Raw genomic sequence first — 17,104 nt, 5'->3', positions numbered from 1 at the left:
AGTAATGCTGCAGAGAGCAGCCGACCTACTTTTCTTGGAAAAAATCCCTCCGAGTGGCAGGGCGTGCACACACAGCCCATCAGCCACGCTCCCCAAGCACCACTGCTGCCAGGTAATTGGCCTTTACTGCCACAGGCACATGTCTGCAAATAGAAACAGGGAGAAACCAGTGTCCTGCAGTAATTCTAGCTGGTGACACTTCTTACAGCACATCCCCAGTTAAATTCAAAGGACCACGACAGGGAAAGAAAATACACAAAGACTGATTTTGAGACCCAATACAGCACCTATTTTAGCCTTTGGCAACCCGCAACATCAGGAACTCATATACTCAGTTTTCTGGGTGCCCCCTTGGAACCTCGGTATTGAAAAGGCCAAAATAATCAGGTCACCACAGGGGCAAGTAAACACTGAAGAAATTGCTCTGGTGTGAAATGTTTCTGATGTTCTGTTGAACAGAGGCTGACACAAACACTGACAGCCTGCAATTTGGTGCTAGATGAAAACAAGCCTGAAAAGGTGGCAGAGAGCAGGCTTTCCTTTCCCCCACTCTTCTCCCTCCCAGCTCTCTCCTCCCCTTGGCTCCTAAATGAAATGGGGACAGAAAGGAAAGGCAGAAATCCACCCCAGAGCAAAAACAACTTGTAGAAAACCTCAGGCCAGGGCCAGCTGCATGGTTTCAGGAAAAGGGTTGCACCTGGAAAGCGCCTTGCTTGCCACCCTTCACAGGGATGTCATCCCAAGAGATAAGAGGTGAAATCAGATAGGGAGTGAGTCCAGAGAACAGCAGCTACCCCACACCACTGACACCTCAGCCCACCTTGGAGAAGGGTTTCCAGTCTTTTACCAGAACAGACACAGACACCTCATCTTCCCTTATTCTACAGAATGGAATCTTTGCTTTGGCAACAGCGATGGAGAAGAAAGCTCTGCATTATCAGGCCTTTAGGATATACAGAAAGCAAGCTTCTCTGAAAAGAGAGGAATCCTCAGGGCTCCTGCTGCACCTCCAAATCCTTCAGCACCACCACAGCTCGGAGGCTTTTGCAGATTAAGAAGCAAAAGCCCCACTTTGAAGGAAACACACACCCACGTGCACACATGCTGGGCTGGGGGAAGGGACAGAGGCAGGAGGAGGAGGAGGAAGGACACATTCCAGTGCCTCCTGTGTCACACAGCCCCAAGCCACCTGCCTGGCAGAGGCAGAAGGGCCCAAGCCCAGCTTTTGGTGGGATTTCCCCCCACTTACCTTCACACAAAGCCTGTGCTAGGAGAGCAGATGAACGCGGGCTGCGAGCACCTCGCTCCTCTCCTCTTCCCATGCATCATTAATGTGCCCTAGGATCTCTTTGCTGGCTGGAGAGCCACGGAGCTTCCTGGGGAAGCTGTCCCTCTCTGCAGCGCTCCCTGGGCATGGAGCCCTGCCCCAGGACTGGCACAAGACACCCCAGAGGCTACCGTGGGATCTCCAGCTCCTGTCGCTGCCTCTGTGCTGGAAGGAGGGGAGCTCTGCGTTTGGTGGGGAGCTCCGATGCTGGTGAAATGGGAACATTCCCCTGCTGACCATCCCAGGAATGGATGGGAGTGCTCCTGCCCTGCTGTAGCCAAAAAGGGCAGAAAAATAAGGGAAGTGTCCCTGAGCTCCACCATCCACAGCTGGGACCAGGATGGGATAAAAAGGGGAATGTGGCATGAGGGCAGAGCCTTCCCCTTGCCATGAACAGAAATAACTAACCTAACTAACCCCTGTGAAACAGCCCTGAGGACACCACCTTAATCTTCTGGGCCATAATCCCAGGAGCATGGAAAGGTGTGGGAGTGCATGGACAGGAAAACACCTTTGTTTCCCTCCTCGCCATCTGTGACTTCCCATGGGAAAACACACATTCCAAGAATTCTTCCTTCCCATGCACACCAGCTTTCCCAAGCACACAGAAAAGCCAAGGGATTAGGAAAGCCCGCAGCTCAGCCTTTTTTCTTCCCCACTACCATACAATGGAATTTTTTATAGGCATTGCAGAATAATTTGGGGGTTCCTAGAGTCAGCAAGGAAGGCACTGAGTACAGAGCAGGGACAGCAGCATCCCTGAGATTGCCAAACTGAGCACCTTAGATATGTTCCACAGGTACTTGTGTCCTTCATTAGTGGGAGAACATTTCAAGCAGTTTGAAACAGAAAAAAAAAAAAAAAGCCCCACTCCCCTTCACCCCCCACAAATATAGAGACATATTTCTGTATCCCAAAAGCAAACACTCAGTGATGTCAACATTTAATTGTCAGACAGGCAGAAACTCCTCCCGTTGGAAACCAGGGCTCCTTAGAGTTGGGAGTTACTCCTCCAGGACGGAATATTGAGCATTAAAGCTGCTCATTCCTCAGTTTGACTACATCTGCTGGATGTAGAGCTAATCAGGTAATCCTTACGCCTTGTGCAGGCAATTACAGCTCCGAGCACCCAGGGGACAAGGGACAAAACCCCCCGGCCTGTGGCACAGCAGGAACAGACAGCCCTGGGAAAGCCACACTGACTCCCCAGCAGGCACCGCCTGCTCTGCCACAGCCTCCTTGGACACAACACACTGCTCAGAGCAAATGAAAATCCCACGTGTTTACAGTCAGAAATCCCAAAATAGCAACAAACACCTCCACTTACTGAAGAAGAAATTTACAGTTTAAAATCACAAGCTATCAACAAAGACTTCCACTTACTCAAGAAGAAATTTACAGTTAAAAAACCCAAACTATCAGTAAACATCTCCATTTACTAAAGAAGAAATTTACAGTTAAAAATTGCAAACTATCAACAAAGACTTCCACTTACTCAAGAAGAAATTTACAGTTAAAAACCCAAACTATCAGTAAACATCTCCATTTACTAAAGAAGAAATTTACAGTTAAAAAACCCAAACTATCAGTAAACATCTCAATTTACTAAAGAAGAAATTTACAGTTAAAAAATCCAAACTATCAGTAAACATCTCCACTTACTAAGAAGAAATTTACAGTTAAAAATCCCAATCAATAAACACCTCCACTTACTAAAGAAGAAATTTACCGTTAAAAATCCCAAACTATCAACAAACATCTCCATTTACTGTAGGAAAAATTTACAGGCAAAAATCACAAATTATCAACAAACATCTCCACTTAAGAAAGAAGAAATTTACAAGTAAAAATACGAAACTATCAACAAACACTTCCACTTACTGGAGAAGAAATTTAAAGGTAAAAATCACAAACTATTAACAAATATCTCCACTTACTAAAGAAAAAATTTACAGGTAAAAATCGCCAAGTATCAACAAATATCTCTACTTATAGGAGAAGAAATTTAAAGTTAAAAATCCCAAACTATCAACAAACATCTCCACTGACCGTAGAAGAAGTTATTTGCACTTACAAGAAAAAGTTCCTCAGTAAGACCTAGAAACAAACTGCAATCCCCTTCCCTGCGAGCAGTTCATGTTTTCCTCTATCTGGCTTCCACTGTCTGGCTATCAAGGACACAACTCCGGGCTAGAGTGACACAAGGCATCAGGAAACAAGAGGCCAAGGTCTTTTCCTTCCTTTCTCTGCAGCAGAGCAGCAAGGGACCAGCCCAGAGCTCACTACAACACAGCTTGGTTAGAACAGCAGAGAAAACATGCACGGAGGGGCAACGCCAACAAACCCAGACCTAATTCTCATTAGACCATTAACTGTGGAGAGAAACAGCTGTGAGCTCCCAGCATCACCTGTATCACCGTCCAAGACTGAGCACCAGGGTGTTTCCTATCACCATCCCAGTAGCAGTTGCATCTGGACAGTTTTCCTCATCTCCTGTTAATGGCCCATCAATGTCAGAGATAACACTCTCCAGGAGCCAGCTCTGTTTAACAGGTGATTAAGGACACACCTTGTGACTCAAAATAACATCAGCCCATTGTGAGATGCTCCACCCAGGGGGAGAAGCTAGGCATTCCCACCTGGATAAATCCAGGAATTTCTAGACAGAAAGGCAGCCTTTCCACAGGTTTCCAAGAAGACACAGCAACCACATCTGCCACTCCAAGAGGACTGCAGCCACTCCAATTTGGACTGCTACCAGCACGCTGGCCAAAGGGGTGTCAGGTTGTATTCTGACTTTGCCAGTGGTCTTCCTTTTGTATCATTGAGTGTATTTTTGTCTTTTGTTTTCCCTTTTGCCAATAAATTGTATTTCTGACTTGGAGTCTCTCACTGGTTTTGCTTTCAAACCAGAACAACCACAAATACCTAAAAGCAGTCAAGATCACCTCGCTGGATTACCAGAAGCCATCAATCATCACCTACTGTCACCACCAACCACTGTGGAGCCATCCCTTAATCGATGGCAATTAGCAAGGCGTTTGCACAAGCTCTTGGCCATAACTGGAGAGTTTTCCTTCAGTTTGAGGCAGAATGGCAGTGATTAGAGTTAGAAACCTGGATGTGAGCATGCTGCTGCTTTAAGGGAACACAGTTTAATTTACATTTGTCCTAAGCCTAGCAAAGAAAGAATAAGAAATCCCAATAATCCAGGCGGTTTAACGGAGCTGCTCTGGGGATGGAGGTGGTGAGCCAGCCCGTGTACAAACTCTGTGGGGAACATTATCACGGGGTACTGGAGATGGGAACCCACCCTGGGAAAAGGGCACGGATCTTGCTGAGGAGGCAGCAGGTGACATGGCACGGCCAAAACCGCGGTTTGCTCCATCCGGGATCATCCATAAACACCTCCACAGTAAAACCAGCGGGTTTTTTTCACCAGGACAGGTGAAAATTGAACTCCTCACCTTGCTCATCTTCTCGGCCTCATCGGACGACTCCAGGTCCTGCGCTTCCGCCTCCTCCGGGGCCGCCTCGGCCGAGCTGTCGGGGTCACTGCAGAGGGAGTGCCCTGCCAGAGCGACACGGGAGTGAAAACAAGGCCACAGCTCCCCAGAATCCCCAGGAAAAGCTGCTGCAGCCGTGGAGCTCCCATGGAACACCAACGCGTTCCAACAAGAGCTTGTGCCACAGGCACCCAAGGACCTCCGAGGAGGGCTTGCAGCACAGGAGTAAAAACAAACAGGTTAGGGCCAGACATCATTTCCCTGGCAACTGCAGATTCAGAGATAAGGCTAAAATGTCCCATTGAAATCCTGACCTTTCTACCCCAGTGGTTTCACGTGGAAACTGTGAGTGTGCAGCTCTTGGTGCTGGCCAGCCTGCCCTGGTGATTCCACTGCCTGCACTTCTGGCCTCACACACTCACTTGCTGAGGAAGCAAACCCCGTTTTAGACCTTTTTTAGGAGTCAGGACCCAATGTTCAGCTGTTGCTCAGGCAAGTTTTAGTCCCCATTATTAAAAATAATTTGCATGACTGTGCAAGATTTCCCACTTTGTTATGTCCAGAGATAATCTGGAAAAGCCAGAGTTCAGAAATCTGGAAATAACTTCAGAACATATTCAGCACACTGGGATGGAGCCAAGTTGAACACTGATGAAATGGAAAGGACATAAAAGGTAGCTCAGAGCTCAGGCCCCTCCCTGCAAAGGGAGGGCTTACCTTGGAAAAAGATGTGCCTGCAGGGGCTGTTTGGCAACACAGAATCTATTTGAAGAAGTGTTTTTTTCTGTAAGAGATTCAGTTTTCTGAACCTTGCCCAGATTTTATCGAATCTCACTATCAGCTTTCTGCTCTCCCTATTAACGTGTGAAAAAGAATTTTCAAGGTGTCCACTTAAAAAAACAGAGAAAATAAGTGCTACGTGCCTTAATTTGTGTGGGGCAGTCTGTGTTTTTTTCATTGCAATTAATTTCCCTTGTCAAGCTGTGTGAAATGCACCTTGCAGCTGTTCCTCACCCCAAACCAAGGTAATAATATTTGTTCATACCACTTTTAAGCCACCCCTTTTCCTTTTCCTGTGTGCCAAAGCCCCATTTAACCAGTTTCCTGCACTCCCAGCCAGCAGACAGGAATCTTTCACAGGAGCAGACAGACACACAGCACGTGTGCTCAGGCTGCTCCTGATGTCTTTGGCCAGCAGGGACCTGAGCAGGTTTATCTGCTGCTTGTTAAATGCAACCAGAGCAATAAAGCTGCACGTTCCTGCCCGTGAATAGCTCCCAGCTCCCGTCCCACTTCTGTCAGGATCGTTCCATCACCTGCTTTTTGCCCTGTGAGCCCTTATTTAGCTCTGCCAGGAGAGTGAGCAGTGCTGCTTTCCCTCCTCCTGACCTCTGCCATTTGCTGCCTTCACGGGACACGAAGGAATTAGAAGGGGAAATCCAAAAAAGCAGCAGGAAAAGGGGGTCAAACCCCTGTGTGTGGCCCCAGCACACAGGGAGGTCACAGGAGCCCCTCAGCAGAGTCACACCTGTGACAGTGTGACCAATGCCCATTAAATATCTCCACTTGTGGCTACAACCAGCACAGGAGATGGAAGTTTTCTATCACTGCAGCAAAGGTGCTGTGGCTTAAAGGTCTGGAGAATCATGGAAAGCTTCACCACCAGCCCAACACTTGGCTATAATTTTCCATGACTGCTGCTTCCAGTCTGCAGGGCTGGTGTAACTCAAGGTTTTAATGAGAATTCCACAATGTGTGGGACCTCTCCTAAGGCCTCCTTCTTGCTGCCAGACCATATATTTATTTATTACTACTTATATATTTATTTCAGTGCCATGGGAATAAATACCCCGAGCCAAGCTCTGCCAGCTGCAGCACAAAGCTCCAAGCGTGCACCCTGCTAACAAAATGCACAGCAGTGCCTAAGCTTAAAAACACCCCAATATCATCCACTTGGGCAGGTTAACAGCAGCTTCCTTCATCCAAATGCTGCCAGAGAATGGCCCTGTTATGACAACAGAGTGCCTTGCTGAAGAGGCTCTGTCATTAAATGCCCCAGTTTTGATAGGAGTTGGTAGGGAATGGTGCCTAGGATTGAATTTTCATTTAAGATGGCATTTCACATATAAATCAGCAGTAAAACAGGGGAGTGCATCCTTTTTCCTTTCTCACAGAAGAATTCTGGTTAGCTCTGAAACACTGAACTATGAGGAGTGTGTGCCCTGGGACACCCAGAACGAGGGATTCATTTCATGGGGAACCAGGGATTCATTTCCATGGGAAAATGGGGAATCAGGGATTCATTTCCATGGGGAAAAGGGGGGACCAGGGATTCATTTCCACGGGGAAAAGGGGGAACCAGGGATTCATTTCCATGGGGAAGGAGGGATTCATTTCCATGGGGAAATGGGGAACCAGGGATTCATTTCCTTCGGGAAATGGGGAATCAGGGATTCATTTCCATGGGAAGGAGGGATTCATTTCCAGGGGGAAATGGGGAACACCAGCCTTGCCTTCTGCGGGTCCAGCCCCGGCGAGGCCGCCAGAGGGCGAGGCAGCACCGCAGCAATTTGGGGAATTCGGGATGAAAAATGAAACCTTATCCCGAAGCCCTCCGGTGGCTGCTGCAGGAAGTGCCCCGGAATTGCTACATCAAGAACAAGAACAGCGCTACAATAAGCCTGAAATCAGCCCCGTGAAAATAACCCTGAAGAAATTAGGGTCACTGCTGGCCTCAGGTGGTTCTGAAATCCAAATTTCTCAGCCCAAGGGGGCCCGTATGGACGAGGATGGAATAAAAACCAGTGGCTGCTCTTACAGTGCAGCAGAAGTTTGTTTCAGTTTTACAGCACGGATTTAGCCTGTGTGTTAATAACTCCATCCTCTGGCTGCTCTCTGAGCCACAAAATAACAAAAACACCCACCTGTTCCTATCCAGCAGACTGATACACCCATTGCAAGCAGGGGGGCACTTTCTTTTTCAGTCTTTATCCATTCTGCATGGTGATTTATGTGCCTGACATATGCTAAAAGTCTCCAAAATCCAGGAGCAGGCAAAGCCTAAACCTCAGAGACTCTGCCCCACACTGAAAGAAGGGAGTGAATTGACCACGAACAAATCTGGGTACTACTCCCATTCCCAAATCCCCTTCCAACAGCAGAACACCTTCCTGGTGCTCTGGGGAGATCCAAGGCTGTGTTCCCAGCTCTCATTCCCTGCACCCAGGGGAGCAGAACGGGCAGGCAGAGCACTCCTCGTGGGCAGGGGAGACAGACCCCACTGATCCTTTTAGGCACTAAGGAAAACCTCCAGACAGAACCAGAGCTAGTCCTCCTCTGCCAAATTTATGCAGGCTGTGTCAGCAGGAGAGAACCCAGAGCCAGGAAAAGCAGTAAGAGATGAAAGGAACAAAACCTGTGGCTCTGCAAAGGCACAGCTCTTTTGCAGCTCCACGGGGAAAGCATCCATCGTGCCCAGGATGGCAGTTCTCACATCAATCAGAGCTATAAAACCCAAGGGCACTTCCACAATCACCTGTTCAGCAAACACAGTGAAGTAACCACGGCCACAGAGCTGAACTGCAGCTCCAGCCCCAAGCTCAGCATGTGCAAGGGAGTTCCAGATGATGGAAGAGCTGTGAGCGATGTCAGATTTAACTGGAGCTCTGGCAGACACTCCAGGGAGGTCCACTCCCAAAAACACAGCCCTGCTTTGCTCCTCTATACCTCCCACCGAGCAGCAAGGCACCAGGAAAGCTTCCTCACAAAAACAAAGTAACAGGCATCTTTCACATTTTGAAAATACACAGTATCGTTTGCCTCATACAAAAATAAAATCGACCCTTTGCTGCCTTCACAGCGGGAGGAGGATTGCTGGGGGAGAAGAGGATGCTGAGACAGCAGCATGACCCTAGCCCCAGATGCTGGATTCCTGGAGAAGGGATGTGCCCAGAGGTGCTGTGTGCCCCCTGGCACTGTCACCCTGCTGGGGAGGCTGCAGTGCCTCGGCCACAGGCAGAATCTGTGCCCTGTAAATAAAAAAGTGTTCAGCAGAAATCATGGAATCATCTGCCTGCCCAGCCAGACTGCCTGCAATCAACAAGGACACAAGTAAATAGGTCAGTGGGTATTGCATGCTTGGCTGCTCTCTGCAAGAAGCTGTGGAGCCAAGAACAAAAATCTAAAATAGCACCACAATATCCCATATACAAGCACAGACCCCTTTTTAAATGTCATGTAGATTCCACTTCAGGTAACAGGAGCAGAAAATGCAAGGCTTCAATAGAACACTGTGCTCTACACACACCTAACTGGAGGGAAATGGGTGGGGAACATTCCCAGTCACACACTTGGGTGCAGAGCCCTGATTTCACTCCCACCTCGGGCTAAGCCATCCCAAATTAATTCATGTGGCAACTACAGAGGCTGCCAGGGACACCTGCACTGCTCCTGCTGGCTGAAAAGACATATTCCCTTCTTTTGGGGAGGAACAGATCCCAGCCCAACAGCCCCTGTGGTCAGAAGGAATGTGGGTGTCGGGAGAGCTCTGTGTGAACACAGAAATCTCTGCTCCCAGGGCAGACACCCCCCTCAGGGAAAAGCTGAGCTCCGAGGACCCAGCACTCAGGGTTTCAGTGACACATCACGGGCAAAGACAAGAGGCTTGTGAAAAGCTGCAGCTGAGCAGCAAATGGGGGCATCTTGTGGCCAAGCTATGAAAATGTACAGGACTACTGCCTCGATTTTCCAGCACGAAAGCCTAGCTGGGAAAACTTCCCTAAAAATTAAAAGGGGAAAATTTCATGAAAATGTTGAATTTTAACTGCTTGTGTAGGTTTAGTCCACACCTTACACGAGGTTGCTTTTAGCAGTCCCCTCAGAAGGATTTGCAGGAAGCTCTGTGGAAGCTTTACTTGCTCCCTGTTTTCCACTTGCTCTGAATATCACACTCCCCAAAGCCAGTCTCAGCTCAGAACAGTTTTGATTACCTAGAAACGACTTAATTCTGGCAATTCCACTGATTTTTCCTGTATTTTAAGTGATTCCAAAAAACTGAAGCAAGAGGCACGCCCAGTGTCCTGTTGTCAGATCTAGAGGAGCACGTAGAAATTCAGGAACCAAACTCGTGGCAAACAATTGCCAGCTGCTATAGATTAATCTTTTGCCAGCTGGGTTCTCTGAGCAGGGCAGTGTGGGGAACAGGAGTGCCCCTTCCCATGGCACTGTGCTCTGGGATCACCTGCCTATGCCAGGCTGTAATGTCAATCCCTCTCCAGAGGTGTTTTCAATCATCCCTGTGAGTTATTTGTGCATCTCACCAAACACACAGAGCCCCTGAGAGGGTGAATCACAGAGCCACAGAATCTCCTGAGCTGGAAGGGCCCCACCAGGGCCATCCAGCCCAGCCCTGCCCTGCACAGACACCCCAACAATCCCACCCTGGGCATCCCTGGCAGCTCTGTGGGGCTGTGGGCAGTGCCCAGCACCCCCTAATATCCAACACAAACCTCCCTGGCACGGCTCCAGCCCTTCCCTGTCACTGTCCCAGGGAGCAGAGATCAGAGCTGCCCCTCTGGAGGAAGCTGCAGACCCCAGGGAGATTCCCCTCAGTCTCCTCTCCTCCAGCTGAACATTCCAAGTGCCCTCAGCTGCTCCTTGTGTGGCCCCTGCAGACCCTTCACCACCCTCCTGTCCCTCCTTTGGGCACTCTCCAACAGCTGGAGACCTGTCAGATGCAGTGGTGCCCCAAAGAATTAAAGAGTTCAATAATGCTTTAACTCTTCCTGCCCTTGCCACACAGAGATCCACCCAGTGGGCAAATCCAGAGGAAAAAGCACCTCCTGAGCTGCCCAGAAGGGAGCTCTTGGTTCTGTGGCTGTCCTGGGCCCAGCCTGAGGATGTGAGGTGCCCGTGGTGATGGCACAGGTGTCACAGGCTCACTCCTGACCTGTCCCTGCACTCACTCATGCCTGGCTGCAGCTGCCAGGAAGGAAATCAGGTGAGTGGATGCAGGCAAAAAGGAGAAGGTAAAGAAAGGAAAGGGAACACCCTGAAGACAGAGTCCCAGTGACAATAATGGCCATCAAACACAGACTCACATCCCTCTGCTGTCTCCTGCCTGGCCCCACAGTCAGGACTTTAGTCCAGCACATCAGTTAGAGATCAAAGACACTGAACCTGGGACCTGTTTCTCTGAGAAGGACACAGTGAGACAGCCTGACCAAGAGCTGGCAGCCTGAAAGCTTCGACACACTGCCAGTAAGCAGCTTTTGCAGATATTTTAAAGATCTTTGCCGGGGTAAAGGCACCCTGTGACACCCCGGGAGCACCCAGCCAGCCCAGGCTGTAACTGCCCTCCCTCCCAGCACGGAATGCCAGCTCCTGAGCCCAGCCCAGTACCTTGGCTGCCCCCGGGGAAGGGCAGGGCGCTGTCCCCGGCCTCTGGGGGGTTCTCTGGGCGCCGTGGCGGGGGCTGGCCCAGCCTCTGGGCCTCCTCTGGCTCGGGGTGGGTGCGCACGGTGAGGCACAGCGAGGGCTGCACCAGGGCGTCCTTCAGCAGCGCCGAGTCCAGCTCCTCAGCAGCTCTCTGGTTGATCTCCAGCACCTCATCCCCAGCTTTCAGGCCTGTGGCAGGGAGGAACGGGTCAGACTCGCACGGCACGGCAAGGAGCTCATCAAGGACCGTGTTTGTGTCCAGGCATGATCACTGATGACTGCGATGACACTGAGGTTTGATGGGCCTTGGGAGATCTGCTGTGAGTGCCACCCTAAGGGCACAGCGACCCTTCCTGAAGGCCATGGCGGCCCACGGACCCTCAGAAGGCAGATCTGAGCCTCGCTCAGCTAGCCATGGCTTTCCTGCCAGCCTGGTTCCAGCAGGTATTTGTAGCAGCAGCGCCCCAGAGGGAAGGGGATGTGCAGGGAAGCAGCTGACTGCCCGGCATGCTGAGGACAGCGTGCAGCCCTGCCAGGTGACACGGCAATCCTGACCTTCCCCACGGCCAGCCGGGCCCTCCCTGAGCAGCACCAGCGAGCTGGAGCGGGGTTTAATCCCAAAGAACCCCGGGGCAGGCAGGCAGCAGCACCCAGGGAACGACAGAGCCAGAGCCCTGGCTGCTGGACCATCCCCAGCTCCACCCCTGCCTTTAGAGGGGTGACAGCTGGAATTTACAGCGGCCACAGCACAGGGGTGAGCATCCCTGCCACGTGCTGGCACCCTGAAAGCCTGGATGAACCCTCCAGGAGACAGAGTGCTGGCCCACACTGCAGGAAGAAACGTGGAAGGGAGCTTCCTTAGGAAGATGGAGATGTCCCTAAATGCACATAACTGTGCCCAGAAACTCTAGTGTGGTGTGCCGTTTCAGGGAGAATAACATGAACTAGATAGAGTAGCCACAAAGTAAATGGACTGTGAAATCACAGCTGAAAGAAGGACAAAACAAGGCAAGTCAAGCATTTCCCATTATTTAACTTACTCTGCCTAGTGATTCTGTGGCATAATAGTAGCACACTAATAGGCCTGCAACCATACACATTGGATCTGGGGCTTCATTTACTCTTTGCAGGCTTTGTTTCAGATCGTTTGGGATAGAGCCTCACATCTACCTCAGTGCAGTCAAGGAGCTCCCATTCCAATAAGGAATGCCTGCCTCGCTAAGGCAGGCCAACAGAAGAAACAAAAAGCATAAATCACAAAAATTACCAGGAGAAAATAAAAGTCTTCTAATTGGAGGAAAGATTGGAAATGAAATGCAGCATCTCATCTGATGGAGGGCAGACAATGCATGTAAACAACGGGAGGCACAGGGAGCTTTCCTCCCTTCCTGCTGCTACCCCAGGGAATCCTGTGCCAGTGTCCTGCCGACTGCTGTCCATGCAGAAGTGCCTTTCCAGGTCAGCTCTGAGCAGCTCCACACCCCTGAGCTTGCAGAGCTTGCCTGTGCTTGCAGTGCAGCCCGCAGGAGGCACTCTGTGCTCACACATCCATCCACACTGCTCTCCCAGCAGAAAGCAAAAGCAAACGGGGGAAGCCCTGCCGAAACCCCCGCCCACCCTCTCCCAACACTCTCCACACAGGAACCCGCAGGGTGTCATTGCCCTGTGGCAGACAGAGCTCCCCCAGCCTCTGGCCAGGGCTTTTGGCAGGATATCCCTCCTGTAAACAGGGAATGCTGCAGGGCTGAGGGACAGAAAAGAGCAGGACAGGCTTTTCATGCTCAACACACACCTACGTGGGTTTCTGAAGCTGGGGTGCACCCCCAGGCTGTCCCCCATTCCCTGACCACTGCTCCTTCCTTCCTGCTCCTGCCTCCACCGAGCCCCTTTGGCCACTCATTCCCGACCACAGTGGCCAGCTCCACTGGTCCCAGGAACTGCCAGGGCAGTTTCCCATCAGCTGGACTGGCTCAGCAGAGTGCCAGAGCCAGCAGCAGCCTGGGGAACAGCAGCCTCTGGACAGCTTTGGGCAAGGGCCAGCTGCCGAATGAGCTCCGCAAGGCCACGTTAAGCTCTTGCCAGGAGAACTCTGAGGGTGCTTCTGAGGGCTCTGCACACGCCAGTGGGTTATGAAGAGATGAGGATCTTCTGAGCCCTCGTGGGCCCCGTGTTCTGGTTCAGAACGTGGGGGGGTTTCAGCTGCCCCGCTCCCTGCCCCGTGCAGCAGGGGAGGCAGAGGATGGGAGCGCAGTGCCAGGCTTGGCCTCAGCTTGGATGAGCTGCACTCAAGCAGACCCTGCTCTGCCTTAGGACCACCTGGCAGCCTGCCTATCCCTGCTGGCCTCTGCCCCAAGTGCTGCCACGCTTCCTGCAAAGGCTGGCAGCAGAACCAGAGGCAGCAATCCCAGCCACGGGGAGCACTGAGATGCTTCCATGGTATTTTTGTGGCAGTGACTGACCTGGGAGGGCTCACTGAGATGCTTCCACGGTATTTTTGTGGCAGTGACTGACCTGGGAGGGCTCACTGAGATGCTTCCACGGTATTTTTGTGGCAGTGACTGACCTGGGGGGGCTCTGGGGGGTGCTTTACCTTTCCTGAAAGCCAGGCCCGTCTCCTTGACGCCGTTCACGTACAGCCGGCGAATCCCCTCCTCTTCCACGGAGGACAGAGAGAAACCTGGGGAGACACCCAGCAGAGGTCAGAGGAAGCCAGTCCCTTCCAGGGGGTCCCAGCCACCTGCCCTGCAGCCAAGGCTGTGCTGTCCCTGCCGTGAGCAAGCAGGATCCCTCCCCTCTCCCTCCCCTCACACCTTCACAAACACAACGGGCAGGTTCAGCAACCAAAGTGGCTCTGACAAAAACCTGAGCTGAATTCCTGAGTGCATGTATACCAATTATCTACAGACATATCTGAGGACACCACAGCTGCAAAGCCTTGGAACAGACTCCCAGTTCTCTTGCCATCAAAGGTCACTCCAGGAGGTTTTGCTGTTTGCAGACCAAAGCTGCACAGAGCCGTGGTTTGGGACAAAAGCTGGGGATCCAAGAGCCACGGCTGATGTGCCACCCCAAACTCAGGCAAGGCACAACGCCTCCTGCCTGAACAGAGTGCTGACCTCTGCTTTTTGAGACTCCTGGGCTGGGCACGTTTGTAAAAATGCCCCTTCCCCTTTGCAGCTGCTGCTGGCACACCCTGGCATTTGCCAAGTCTCTGGGCACACGTCTCACGCTCACCAGAGAGCTGCAGAGCAGTCCTGGAGTGGAAGTGCTGACACAGCCTCATTCCAAACAGTGCAAATGGGACTGTGAGCTTGGGGCTGGGGGATTTTCCTGCCACTTGTGGGTGACACAGTAAGATAACAACTGCAAAGGAAATACAACTGCCAAGTTAAATGCAGGTTGTTTATTTACTGTGGAGAGTTATCTAAAGCAGAACATTTGCCTCTCTGAAACTTCATTACTCCCTAAATGAGTGCAGGCAACCATTTGCTCTCTATTTTTCTAGAGACTAGAGAAACATTTACAAACCTCTGGGGGGAGTCGTTTGTTTTGACACGGAATCAGCCACCAGCCAAGCACTGCAGATGTGCTGAGAGCCTATCCTGACTTTAGGACTCCTTTCAAGCTGATCCTTATGGCTGAGAGTTATTTTTTCATCCATGATTTAAAAATAAAATTAAAAAAAAAAAAAAAAGAAGAAGAAAAGAGGGGGAAGAACGTGGCAGCTCAGAAGTGAGAAGCATATGGCCTTTCATGACTTACTGAGCTACTTGGAAGCTGCGTGTGAGCTACTCGGGCTGAATCAAATGAAATTTGTGAAGCTCACTCAACACACCAGCTTTGGCAGAGAGAAGAGCCCTCGACTAAAAGAGCAGCTGTAAAACATAGTAGTTATTGGCTGTCATCACCACAAAGCCTACCTGGAAAACCCTGGAAAAACAGCAGAGTGTGCCCAAGGCTGCAGTTTGAGTCAGCACAAAGCAGTTCCTCAGAGTTCTTTTCAACTGAAATGCTGCTTTGGGCCAAACCCACACATTAAAACCAGGCTGAGGGGCAGCTCAGGCTCTCACTGGGAGGGGATCAGCGTGCCCAAGCAGCCCCAGGCTCCATCTCTCCTACAGGAAAGGCTGAGAGAGCTGGGACTGTTCAGCCTGGGGAAGAGAAGCTTTGGGGTGACCTCACTGCAGCTCTCCTGAAGGGAGCCCACAGGAAGGATGGAGAGACACTCATGACAAGGGGTGACAGGACAAGGGGAATGCCTTCAAACTGAAAGAGAGCAGGTTTAAATGGGATTTTGGGAAGGAATTCCCTGTGAGGGTGGGCAGGCCCTGGCACAGGGTGGCCAGAGCAGCCTGGGACAGTGGAAGTGTCCCTGCCATGGCAGGGGGTGGAATGGGATGAGCTTTAAGGTCCCTTCCGACCCAATCCATAGAATTCTGGGGTTCTAGGATTCCTCCAAAGAAGGTCTCTGCCTCCTTCAATCCATCAGGCCTAAATGCACACGTAGTTGCTTCTTAATTCATCTTCCAGCCATACCCATAAATCCTGCAGTTATTCCTGGCAGAGAGGGCATAAGGAGCAATTACACAGGTTGTCATCAGCTTTAAGAGATGAGAGATGGGCAGCTGGCAACAGCCTGGAAGTGGCAATGTCACACTCACAGTTAACCCCTCCACAGCCAGAGTGCGACCCTGCCCTGCTGCATTTCCACAGCTGTGACGGCGGCTGGATGTCCCAGCACTTGCAGCAGGAGTGCCAGTGCTTTCCCTGCCATGCACTCAGGTGAGGAACACCTCACCCCAGTGGGTGTGCAGTCTGTGACACGTGGGGACAGCAGGAATGCACACTTCCCATCCGGCTGGCTTCCACAGGGGCTCCGCACAAACATTGTGGGAGAGGAAGGGCAGGAGTGGGTGGAAGCCACAGTGATTGCATAAGCTGGCATTCCTGCCAAAAACATTATCATCAGCCTGTGCATGGACTCTGAAACACAGGTGGGAAGAGATGGGTGGTGACCCAGGCAGAGCCTTCTCTTCACTGCAAAGTTCTGACGACAGGAGAACAAAAATCTGCATCCCTGAGTGCACGTGGCCTTGAACAAATCCACCTCCAGATAATCCCTTCAGCCCCCCGGCATAACCAGCTGCTGCTGAACATGCCAGCACCTTCCTGATACACCCACCAGCTGGAATGCAAGGATTCTTACTGCCCTGGCAAAGAGAAAAGAGTACCAGCCAAAGAGGGGAGAACATCTGTGCTCAGGCGTCAGCAAAGCATCCTGTGAGAGATCCAGCACTGGCCAGACCTGCAGGAGTGCCTCTTACTACCACAGACACGCTGCTGGGAGGAGAAACACCACAGAATGCTCCCAGGTGAGCTCTCCCTGAGATGTGGTGTTGGAATGAGGTGATCTTTAAGGCCCTGTCCAGCCCAAACTGCTGCAGGAGTGTGTGATTTCAGCACACGCTCGTCACTGGATGAACACGCAAGGAGACACATACAGACCACAGAAATCCTTCTGCCAATTAGAGGCAAACCACATTTGGCTATTTTCCCTCAATGAGAGAGAAGTCAGCTTTTTTTGGGGTGCTTTTAGCATTCCCTGCTGCAGGATCAGAGCACTGTACAGCTGCACCCCAACCTCACACAGCTGATCTCATCTCACAGGACACCACAGTGCATTTCACATTTTTTTTTCCATTTATCACTTAGGAAAAAAGAAGAAAAAGAAATAAACAGGAAATGCTATGACAGCCCCAAATCTTGCAGTGCTTTCAGGCATGAATATGAATCCTAAACCATCATTGGGCTGGTGAACATTTCTTTCTTAGGCCTT

General features: G+C 51.0%; 1 protein-coding gene across 12 annotated transcripts in view; it reads right to left on the bottom strand.

Moving 5' to 3' along the window:
* Positions 1-17,104, bottom strand: part of TIAM1 (TIAM Rac1 associated GEF 1) — a 156,513-nt gene that overhangs the window by 19,177 nt on the left and 120,232 nt on the right. For all 12 annotated transcript variants that reach the window (XM_053934447.1, XM_053934439.1, XM_053934440.1 and 9 more), the window contains 3 exons: positions 13,859-13,945; positions 11,233-11,457; positions 4,795-4,898 (listed from right to left, as the gene is read on the bottom strand). In XM_053934447.1, coding sequence (XP_053790422.1) covers positions 4,795-4,898; positions 11,233-11,457; positions 13,859-13,945 — 416 coding nt within the window. The remainder of the gene's footprint in view (positions 1-4,794; positions 4,899-11,232; positions 11,458-13,858; positions 13,946-17,104) is intronic.

The sequence above is a fragment of the Vidua chalybeata genome, chromosome 2, assembly GCF_026979565.1.
Source record: "Vidua chalybeata isolate OUT-0048 chromosome 2, bVidCha1 merged haplotype, whole genome shotgun sequence".
NCBI classification, from domain to species: domain Eukaryota; kingdom Metazoa; phylum Chordata; class Aves; order Passeriformes; family Viduidae; genus Vidua; species Vidua chalybeata.
Note: the sequence above shows the minus strand (reverse complement) of the source record. Positions and strands in the feature narration are given on the sequence as shown.